Source organism: Triticum dicoccoides, chromosome 4B (assembly GCF_002162155.2).
Source record: "Triticum dicoccoides isolate Atlit2015 ecotype Zavitan chromosome 4B, WEW_v2.0, whole genome shotgun sequence".
Taxonomy (NCBI): domain Eukaryota; kingdom Viridiplantae; phylum Streptophyta; class Magnoliopsida; order Poales; family Poaceae; genus Triticum; species Triticum dicoccoides.
In genome coordinates, this window is record NC_041387.1 from 101,381,258 (window position 1) to 101,392,922 (window position 11,665).

At 43.8% G+C, this 11,665-nt stretch overlaps 1 protein-coding gene across 1 annotated transcript; it reads left to right on the plus strand.

Annotated features, from left to right (window-relative positions):
• The first annotated feature begins 200 nt into the window (after window positions 1-200).
• On the plus strand, window positions 201-3,453 carry LOC119295277 (very-long-chain aldehyde decarbonylase GL1-10-like). Its single transcript, XM_037573675.1, has 5 exons — window positions 201-737; window positions 1,463-1,785; window positions 1,965-2,112; window positions 2,212-2,244; window positions 2,952-3,453. Exons 1-5 carry the CDS (start codon window positions 408-410, stop codon window positions 3,021-3,023), a joined length of 906 nt encoding a protein of 301 aa, XP_037429572.1. The 5' UTR covers window positions 201-407; the 3' UTR covers window positions 3,024-3,453.
• Window positions 3,454-11,665: the final 8,212 nt, after the last annotated feature.

The following is an 11,665-nucleotide window of genomic DNA, read 5'->3' on the forward strand; positions in this document are numbered from 1 at the left end:
AATCATCCACAACAGAAAAATCATCTCATGGTCCTTATCATTATCTAACAAAGACGAGTAATGTTTATCTAATCTTAGTAGTGCTACTTTTTCGTTGGGCTCATCAACGGCAATGGGTGACTCAGGAACCTGGAGTCACGCAATTGCATTTGCCCTAGCTAACTAACATCCACTATAAATAAGCCAACATGCAGGCCCTCCGATTGCTCACTCCGTCACGTCCCCCGGGTCAGAGCGCATCTACACGTACGCCCGGCCTCCTCTTCAACTGACGCGAGTATAACTAGCCACCCATAGCGTGGACGCGGAAACTTTCCAAGGCGCGCAACGGCCTCTGCCCCGATCCCGGAGCAGAGCAACAGATAGAACCCTTCCTCCCTCTCGCGAGATCGACCGACGCCGGTAAGATGCTGCCGTACGCGACGGCCGGCGAGGCGGAGGCGGCGCTCGGCCGCGCCCTGACGTGGGCGGAGGCCGCGTGGCTCCGCTACTCGGCGTCGGTGCCGGACCGCTACCTCCACTGGCCCAACATCGCCATCACATTGGTCGTCTACACGCTGGCGCCGCTGCCCCTCGCCCTCTTCGACCTCGCCGCGCCGGCCGCCGCCGCACCGTACAAGCTGCAGCCCAAGGTGCAGCACCCGCCGTCCACCTTCTTCCGCTGCTACATGGACGCCGTTCGTGTCTCCCTCCTCATCATCGGACCATATCAGCTCATCTCGTATCCTGCCGCCAAGGTCTACTACACCTCTTGCATTGTGACTTACTGGTTATGATTAGGAAATTAGGTTTTTTGTTCATGAAAAAAAAAACATAAAAATGAAACTGCAGTAATGACTTAGATCTCGCCTACTATTACTGAGTTAGAAGATGGAAATTGCATGCGAACGTTGGAATCTTGAGTAGACACTTAATTTTCAATTGAATCTTCTGGACCTGAATTTAGATTGAAAAACAAATCACTAGATAAATACTGTGCACTAGTCTGTTAATTAGTAAAGATTCATGCTCTATATGGCGTTGATGTGGATTATTATAATCTCGTGTGACTGACCAATTTTTGATGTTCTACTGTTTGCTAACAATTTTTTCCCTATTTCTGTCGCTATTTGTACGCAGAAGAGTGTAAAATAAGTCCAGTACAGCACAGTTCAGCAACTGCAAGCTGAGCCTCGTTGGATAAAGGTTCAGAGATGTAATTTAGGTCTTTTATCTGGACAAGTACTAGCTACCTAAAGTTGATAGATATATAAAACATACATGGACATGGTGCATAGAAATTTCAACTGATGTAGATGTAACTAGTTAGAAATCCAATGACAGAAAAACACTAAGAGTAAGAACATGAGAAGAATCATTCGCAAAAAAAAAAAAACCTATATATGCTATAAGAAATTTAAGTGCCTAGAGAACAAACTTCCAAGAAAACAACAACTCAGTTTCTATATTTTGTGTTTGTTAGATAATGGACATACGGACGGGACTTCCATTGCCGTCAATGGGGGAGATAGCGGCGCAACTGACGGTATACTTCTTGGTGGAAGACTATCTGAACTATTGGCTCCATCGGCTCTTGCACACTAAATGGGGCTATGAAAAGATCCACCATGTTCACCATGAGTTCACGGCTCCCATGGCATATGCTGCATGGTACGGACACTGGGCTGAGATGCTCATCCTTGCGGTGCCCTCCTTGGCTGGCCCTGCTCTTGTCCCATGCCATGTTACCACGTTGTGGATCTGGTTTGCTGCACGCTTGGTTGAGAGCCTCAACATACATAGCGGGTAACATCACTTGCACTCCATCTAAAGGGCTTTTTTTCTTCTTCTTGAATTCAGATATCTGACTTGTTTCATTTCTAAACATATTGAGACCAATCAAATTAACTATAAACATGTTCTTTTGTGATCGGAGAAAACATAGCTTTGTAACATGTCTTATATGAATAATTCTTCGACTACAGATTTAAGTTGCCATTCAACGCTGAGAAGTATATACCGTTCTATGGAGGGGCAGAGCACCATGACTACCATCACTATATAGGAGGACAGAGCAAGAGCAACTTCGCTCCTGTTTTCACCTACTGTGATTATATTTATGGAACGGACAAGGTATGTAGTGTTCTGCTATCTTACTCTTGAATGATTTAAAACCATATGAATTAAGAACTCATGGCAGGTCACTAAGTCATCTCTCGATCTTTTTTTCAGGGCTACAGATATCACAAGGCAACTCTGGCAAAGGTAAGCTCCTACCAATCTTTTTTTTTTCATTTTTTTGAAGAAGCGTCTTTTCAACAATCAACATTATCTATGCTTAAGCATAATAATATTTCACGCCAACTGTTACAATAATAGTGTGATATGTTGGCTCTTTTTCCTTGTAAACTTGTCCACTTCCTAGGGCGTGGCATCTTTGGTTCTCTGCTACATTATTTGGCTCCCACCAACCATAGGTTGGATAGATGGTTTTGGATTTCCACTATGATTATTATTTTCCTGCACTAGTGAACAATTCCTGATATTTTTTCCTTAAGAAATAAGTTTAAAAATATTTGTGTTGCTGGGAAGGACTCCCTCTGTTTACAAATATAATATGGTCTAATTTTTTGTGAATTGAATGTATATAAATATGTTTTAGTGTGTGTGTTCATTCATTTCAGTCCATATGTAGTCCATATTGAGATATCCAAACCATCTTCTATTTGTAAATGGAGGGAGTATATAATACATACACGCACCCATACCCTTAATTATCAGTTAGCTATAGGGAAAGTTTATAAGTTTATATTGTCAGTTCTTATTCTCTTAAATTCGTAATATGACACGTACAAACGGAAACAAAAATGAAGGTATTTATTTTACAGACTACCTGCATCCTAGATTTGTCGAGGAGGCAAACATCTGTATTATCTTAACTTTGTTCGTTATTGTATCATTGGATCGAACAGCTGAAGGAGTTGGCAGGCAGCGACGTTCAGAAAGGAGTCGACAATGGATTCAACGGTGGAAAGCAGGACTAGAGAGAGGTTGGCTTCAGAGGACTCATGGTCATACAAATCCTATCATTAATTCAAGTGGTCTCCGGATATATATCCCCATGATGGAGTACACTAGTATAAATAATTGTTCTATGCCAATCAACAACGTTGAGTGGCTCGTGAACCACCGGCAGAGTCGTTCCAAGTGTTAATTATTTCCAGTTCTCCCTCCATTCGTACACATAGCTCCACTACTTCTCTATTATCGGATGTAATAATGATGCTTAGTTCGTGATATGCTTGAAAGTGTGCGTCTTTGCATACTACGTGACATGTCTCTAGCAAGCAGGCATGTGGGAACAGACAAATATGGAGACATAGTCGAGAGCATTTGCCTTTGTACTTCCAATATCAGACGTTGTACATAATTGGACAATCTATCTTTTTCCCTATATTTACGATATATGTCGTCTTTCGGTGATCAATATTTTTTGTGAGGTTTTCTTTTGGGGGGAATTTTTTATGAGCAATACCAGTATGAGACTACAAAATTCTACAGGATCACCTTGGCGATCTTGTTAGTTAGAATTGATGTGTTTGGTTTTAGCCTAACTTCTACAACAAAATAGTTGGCTAACCAAAATTTTGATGAAACTTTTGCTTGCCTTTGAGTTTGTTAACATCGTCTAGAAAAATAAATTTGAATGGGTACAAAAACATTGGCATGCAAAGACATTGATGGCCATGCAAACATAGACCAACCTTTTTTTTTTTGTCATGAACAAAAAGTTGATAGGGCATATGAGTGTTGGCTACCATCCAAACACACCCAAAGTGTTCTCACAAGTATTATTCCTTGATCGCCCGAGAAATCTCCAAAAAGCATTCATGCAAGGATGTTTTTTAGCTTCTTCGTTCTACGGGCTCCTATCTATCGCGTTGCTTGTGCTTTATCTATAAAGCGAGGTGATAACCCATTTCGTATCTATTGTGTCACTTTTGCAGTGTTTTACACCTGGCAGAGAGAGCAAATCACTACAAGGTTCACGATCGCGACTGCAAACTATGGCTTGTAAATAAAGGAAAGAACATCCAAATGTACGAGAAGATACAATTAGCAAAATGTTCGCCCGGGAATTGTCGCTTTTGTACGGTAAAGTTATCCATGGACCGGAGGGGATAGATTTCCCCAGTTACTTGTAACGTGGGGAAGAGTGGATAGTGCCCTGCCCGTAGTGCGCGGAACCCATGTTGGTATATTTCTTATCGTGAACGTGACATCGCATTGCAAACTTGAAGACGAAAGCTGGGGAAAACGACAACTCAAAAGTTAGCTTGGCCTTAGCAAGTATCGTGGAGCCAATTGTTGCTTTTCCTTCTCTTAATTTCTTTTAGTTGCCGTTCCTAACAGAAAAAGGTAATCATATTCATAGGGATAGACGATGTTTTCTCTTACGCAAGGTGGTTAGTAGTTCTAGTGCAGTTCATCCACGAGTGTTCTTTTTGTTAACTTCTAGAAATGTTCCACCTTTAGTCCTAGTGCGAGAATGATTCTCGATTGATAGGCTAAACGTATGTGATTTGTTACGTGTACTATATACAAATTGAAATGAGTGAACAAACACAACAATACACACACACACACACACACACACACACACACACACACACACACACACATTTGATTTGGAAAAAAGTTAGAATATCTTATAATTTGAAATGAACTTGTCAGGTGCTGCTTTAAATGGTGTATGCTTATTTTATTTTATTACCGAAAGAGGTTTTCATTCCGTTTTATATACAAAGCACCGAACCATAAGTATCACGATACAAACTCATGCCACCACCGCACACGACAAACACACCCAGAAAAAGATACAAAGGTGCCGAGCACCGTCACACCACCCGAACGACTACCAAGCCACTACATATGCGCGAGGACGAACCGCTTGGAGCCACCGGAGACCTCCAATCCTCCGAGGAGAGGTGAGACGGAAACGATGGAACAAGAACTCCAAGATGGTGTCTCCAAGAAGGGAATGACCACTGGTAGCCGCCACCATCCGATCCCAAAGGTGGGTTTTCACCCGGAGCAACTCGAAGGAGAAAGGCCACCACGACGGAGCATACAAGAAGGATACGGTGTCCATGGACGCCGCAACCATCGGCCAATACAAGATTGGGCAAGTGATGTACCCCAGCACACCCACCCTTTCGAAACAACCTAGCTCCGCCAACCACAAGCGACCACCCACTTGCGTGCCATGGCCGCTTCCACGCACCCGAGGTGTAAGTTCCGCCCACGAACGCTGTGCCTCCAGCCGCCAGGGCCGCCGCCTACATCCAGACACCCCCAAGACCGACCAAAGTGATCGGCTTTGGGCCAAAGGACGCACCCGACCGAAGAAACCGCATCATTCGTCCCGCCATGAACAACGCCAGAGCTGCGTCAGCCCACACACGGCGGGGGAACGGGGAAGGAGGGGGAGCGGACGCATCCGGGCTGGCACACCCCTGTGTCGCCCCACCTCGGCGGCAACCACAGCTCCACTCGAGGCCACCAACGCACACCCGCCCGCCGGCAAGGAGAGATCCCAAGGGCCACCGCCAATCACGAAGGAAGCTCACCGAGGAGCCCATCTGCGCGGCATGCCGTCGTCTAGCCGCCGAAGCCTCGGATCCCGGCCAGCCCGCCCACCGGCCAACCACTGCCGCGTCACACCACCACCTGTCGTGGCCATGGCAGGGGCAGGGACCAGCAGCCCGTGCCGCCAGGCCCCAGATCCGGCCTCGACCCGACCGTCCCGGGCGACCAAGGCGCGCCCGGCACCACCGCGCTGGTCACGCCGCCTCCACGAAGCCGCCGCCATTGCGCTGTCGTGCCCGCCGACAGCGCCGCATCCTAGGAGACAAGGCAGCCCCGCCGCCGCCGGCGCGTACCAGGCTTGGCCCAACGCGCCCTCTGGTGGGCGAGGGAGAGGAGGAAGGAGGGGAGGCCCGCTAGCGGCGCTAGGGTTTCTCCCGTGACGCGCGCGCCGAGGGGGGGTGGTGTCGCGGGAGTGAAGGGAAAGCCAATGTGCATCACCTGTCCTATTTTATTTTATTTGCGGAGAAATTAAATGGTGTACGCTAAAATGCATTGCAACGCGGCAGCAGAGGCTGTGACCTTACGTTGCGGGCTCTTGACATCCACATGAGGTTTATCCTTGAATAATACCACCGAAGTACTAACGACGGAGCACCAAACAAACGCTTTTGTGTTTTGTGGTTGGGCCGGTCGCTGAGGCATCAGTGGATAGACAAGTGTGGCGCATGAGAATATATATCTAGTGATACCCGCTCAGATTACCATGATACCAGCATCAAACAGAATTAGATTAGATATGCTCTAAGCAGCTATGATGTCACGGTGTATCACCTAAAAGTGATATTACTAGATATGCTCTTCTCCAACACACGAAACCAACGCAAGACACCACTAACAGGCCATCGGGCCCTCTAAAGCAAAGAGTATGTACGTCTGAACTGATAATGCTTGACCGTGTGTTATGTCATAAAGCTTTGAATCGAGCTTTGAGCTGCGTGTGTATAAAAAAAAGCAGCAATAAATTGTCTTGTTTGTGTCTTTTCATTCATGCGCAAACAGTATGTACGTCTGAACTGATAATTTTTCACTTGCAAGGTATGTAGTGTTCTGCTATGCGGGGCGTGAAGGCATGCATGCAGTGCCGAGAGTCATGGATGTCATCGATGTGTTTAGTTCTTGCTGACATGCAAGGGTGCATGTTGGATCTAGTGGCATGGTTGTTCCCTTCCTAGAGGCCCGATCTAGGTAATGGAGGCCGTGGTGGATGACGCCAGACAAAGGTCTCAGGGTTGTGGTCGGCGGATCAGTGAGGTGGTCGCATCTTTCGATGTTATCTCTAGTGACCTAGGCGGGCTTGGGCTCTCTCAGATCAGGATTCGTCTAGCGAGACTCCGTCAACGGTTAAATAGGTCGATGTTTTTTTTTTGAGATTCGGCGACCTTTATTAAACAATAATCATATCAGTTACAACGAAGGGGAGTAAGAAATCAGGAGGTTTATCTCGCCACTCTTCAAAAAAAATTCCTCTGTAACTAGCCCGAGCAAGCCCATGCGCTGCCGCATTACCCTTGGCATGTAGATCACGGAAACGTTTCCATGCACGATGCTTATGTCTCCAAACCGGCTCACCATACATACCCGTTAACCTCCAGTCTGTACTAGGATCCGCTCCTTTGACCACAACATCAATAAAGTTATCGTGATAATAATTCAGTTGCATATTAACATTGTTCTTGCACATCATGATCAAACCTCCACTCCGTCCATCGCTCGGTGAAACAAACATACTATCATCAAAGCCAAGCTTCACACGCAATCTTTCCCCGCTCGAATCATTCAAGTGAGTCTCCGAGAGGAAAAGAACATCAGGACTATGATGTCGTAGTAATTCCGACAGCGACCGAATTGCCGAGGGCGTCCCCAAACCTCGGCAATTCCAGCTTAATATTTTCATTGGTCCCGGCGGTCGCCCTCTCGGGACGCCGCCGATCCAGACAGGTCATCTTCCATCTCAACTGTACCATCATCTCTTCTGTGACGTTTTTCTCTTGGATCTTCAGAGGTGAGCTAGCATCAGTACTAGTAGTAGCCCTGGACTCAAAAGAACCCACTATATCTGAAACCTTCTCTCCTCCCATAAGGAGCAACTGCCCACCAGGGGCCTTCTCATTTGAAACCGCCAATCTCTTCCTAGCCATTCTATCCGATGTTTCTCCTAAATTCTCACTGTTTTTTTTCCTTTGGCACATATAAAGCGCCATTCCCCACTTGATTATTGGGGACTTTTCTATCAGCATCCCCAGCTTGACGTTCTCCTCTGTTACCTCGACCCACTCCAGTACCATTACGTGCGCCCCTTCCACGCACAGAACTTGCGCCAGGGGTGGCCATAAATTCGCTTTCGGTGTATGAGGGTACGTGGACACACTCTCCCCCTCTCGTTGCTATGCATCTCCTAGATAGATCTTGCGTGAGCGTAGGAATTTTTTTGAAATTGCATGCTACGTTTCCCAACAATGGCATCCGAGCCAGGTCTATGCATAGATGATATGCACGAGTAGAACACGAAGAGGTGTGGGCAGTGTTCGTCATACTTCTTACCACCAACGTCTTATTTTGATTCGGCGATATTGTTGGATGAAGCGGCCCAGACCAACCTTACATGACCGCGTTCATGAGATCGGTTCCACTGACAGACATGCAACTAGTTTTGCATAAAGGTGGCTGACGGGTGTCTGTTTCTCCAACTTTAGTTGAATCGAATTTGAGTACGGCCGGTCCTTGTGAAGGTTAAAACAGCAAACTTGATAAATCACCGTTGTAGTTTTTGTGCCGTAGGTATGTACGATTCATGCTAGCAGCCCGTAGCAGCCACATAAAACTTGCAACAAACAAACTAGAGGACATCTAACTTGTTTTTGTAGGGCATGTTGTGATGTGATATGGTCAAGACATGATGTGATATACATTGTTGCATGAGATGATCATGTTTTGTAAAAGTTATTGGCAACTGGCAGGAGCCATATGGTTGTCACTTTATTGTATGAAATACAAGCGCTATGTAATTTCTTTACTTTATCACTAAGCGGTAGTGATAGTCATAGAAGCAATGGTTGGCGAGATGACCACGACGCTATGATGGAGATCAAGGTGTCAAGCCGGTGATGATGGAGATCATGACGTTGCTTCAGTGATGGAGATCATGAGCACAAGATGATGATGGCCATATCATGTCACATATTTTGATTGCATGTGATGTTTATCTTTTATGCATCTTATTTTTCTTAGTACGGCGGTAGCATTATAAGATGATCCCTTACTAAATTTCAAGGTAAAAGTGTTCTCCCCGAGTATGCACTGTTGCGAAAGTTCTTCGTGCTGAGACACCACGTGATGATTGGGTGTGATAGGCTCTACGTTCAAATACAACGGGTGCAAGCTAGATTTGCACACGCGAAATACTCGGGTTTAACTTGACGAGCCTAGCGTATACCGATATGACCTCGGAACACTAGAGACCGAAAGGTCGAACGTGAATCATATAGTAGATATGATCAACATAGTGATGTTCACCATTGAAGACTACTCCATCTCATGTGATGATCGGACATGGTTTAGATGGTTTGGATCATGTATCATTTAAATGATTAGAGGGATGTCTATCTAAGTGGGATTTCTTTAGTAATATGATTAATTGAACTTAATTTATCATGAACTTAGTCATGATAGTTTTTTGCATATATATGTTGTAGATCAATGGCCCGTGCTACCATTTCTTTGAATTTTGACGCGCTCCTAGAGAAAGCTAAGTTGAAAGATGATGGCAGCAACTACACGGACTGGGTCCGTAACTTGAGCATTATCCTCATTGCTGCACAGAAGAATTATGTCCTTGATGCACCACCTGGTGCAAGGCCTGCCGCAGGAGCAGAAGATGACGTTGTGAATGCCTGGCAAGCTCGATCTGATGACTACTCATTAGTTCAGTGTGTCATGCTTTACGACTTAGAATCGGGACTTCAAAGACGTTTTGAACGTCATGGACCATATGAGATGTTCTAGGAGTTGAAGTTAATATTTCAAGCAAATGCCCGAGTTGAGAGATATGAAGTCTCCAACAAGTTCTATAACTGCAATATGGAGGAGAACAGTTTTGTTAGTGAGAACATACTCAAAATGTATGGGTACCATAATCACTTGACTCAGCTGGGAGTTAATCTTCCGGATGATTGTGTCATTGATAGCACTACAAGAAATATGTCAACTTGTGACCTTCTGTCAATGACCCTGGAAGAATTGATCATAAATCTACGACCATTTGAGACCAATTGGTCAAAAGCTGTTTGGGGGGCTCCAAACCCTAAACCATAGCGACCATTTTGGTCAGAAAGGTCGTAATTTCCTTACACGAAATGGTCATAAAGCAAACAGCGCTGGTCCGCTGCCTTATTTCTTGCTGATAATGACCAATATAGATGGTCATAGCCTTGTAAATTGTGGTGGGTTGCGATGAGGCACCACCTCATCAGTTTTGCCTATGTGTCATGTCTATGTGTCAATTTTTGCCCTAGGTTGTGAAGCAACCTATATTTCTATTATTCCCAAAAAAATCTCATAAATTCTTTGGATAATATCTTCATCAAATATGTCAAAAACCTTCCTTGCCTAGTTAAAAAATAATTCATTTTCCTATTCAGTTCAAAACAGCACTTTGTGAAGGAAGTGTTATTTATATATTCTTGATTGTCCTAAAAAAAATTTGGGCACTCTTTCCTATCCAAATCATTGCCTCATGACAAAATTCAGCTCCATTTGCCTAGTAAATCTTCCTCGGTAAATTTGTAAAGTTTTCATTCAGCTAGAAGCTTTGTGAAGGAAGTACTAGCTTTGCATATCCGAATGAGATGAATTTTTGCCACATCTTATATATGCCCATATCATAGCTCTCCACAAAGGAATATAGTACTTCCTTTGTGAAGGAAGTACTAGCTTTGTGAAGGAAGTACAGCAGGCATGACCGTTCCTAGCTAGATGTTGAATCTTGGAAAACTTTTGATGTTTCTCTGATTAAATAGGTACTTATGTACCTAGAAATGATTTTTTTAAATAAAGAGCAAACTGCAAGGTAGCTACAATTCAAATTTAACCAACTTCCACCTGAATCGGCAAAAAATTGTCTTTTTCACGAGAGGTGGATAAAAGCTTTTGACGCCCAACCATTTGGTCAATTGTGCATTAAATATGTCCTAGTATTTTATAAATTGACTTGGTACAATTTTGCAACAAATATATGTTAGGTCATTCACAAAAAAAACTCATTTTGGGCACTCGAAAAATCGAAAATAAAATTTCCATCCGAAGAAAATGAAAACTTCCTTAGGCAACATTGTTTGTCATTCCAATATGCACCCTTGTGCACAATATTAGATCATTTAAACAAACTATGCCATGAATGTGGCCATAAGATTGAGCACTTGGGTTGAAAGCCATGCATCTTCACACATGATAACTCATTTCTAGAAACACTTTTTAAAAAGAATTGTCGTATTACAAGTTTATTATTTTTCCTGGTAACTTGGTCACATATAATGACACAATGCGAAGGTTTTCTAATTTTTTGATTTTTTTTTTAATTTTTCATGCCCGTTTCAAAATGCGGTCGAAACGGAGGGCATGACAGTTCCTAGCTAGATGTTGAATCTTGGAAAACTTTTGATGTTTCTCCGATTAAATAGATACTTATGTACATAGAAATAATTTTTGAAAAAAATAAAGAGCAAACTACGAGGTAGCTACAGTTCAAATTTGACCACTTCCAATTGAATCGGCGGAAATTTGTCTTTTTCACGAGAGGTGGATAAAAGCTTTTGACACCCAACTATTTGGTCAATTTTGCATTAAATATGTCCTAGTGTTTTATAAAATTGACTTGGTACAATTTTGCAACAAACATATGGTAGGTCATTCACAAAAAAAAACTCATTTTGGGCACTCAAAAAATGGAAAATGGAATTTCCGTCTGAAGAAAATGAAAACTTACTTAGGCAACATTTTTTTGCCATTCCAATATGCACCCTTGTGCACAATATTAGATCAT

What these genes read in the sequence shown, in the direction of transcription:
- LOC119295277 (XM_037573675.1), top strand. Translation starts at nt 408, where the DNA reads ATGCTGCCGTACGCGACGGCCGGCGAGGCGGAGGCGGCGCTCGGCCGC. An exon ending in TCTCGTATCCTGCCGCCAAG is followed by an intron (nt 738 to 1,462) that starts GTCTACTACACC and finishes TGTGTTTGTTAG; the next exon opens with ATAATGGACATACGGACGGG. An exon ending in ATATTTATGGAACGGACAAG is followed by an intron (nt 2,113 to 2,211) that starts GTATGTAGTGTT and finishes TCTTTTTTTCAG; the next exon opens with GGCTACAGATATCACAAGGC.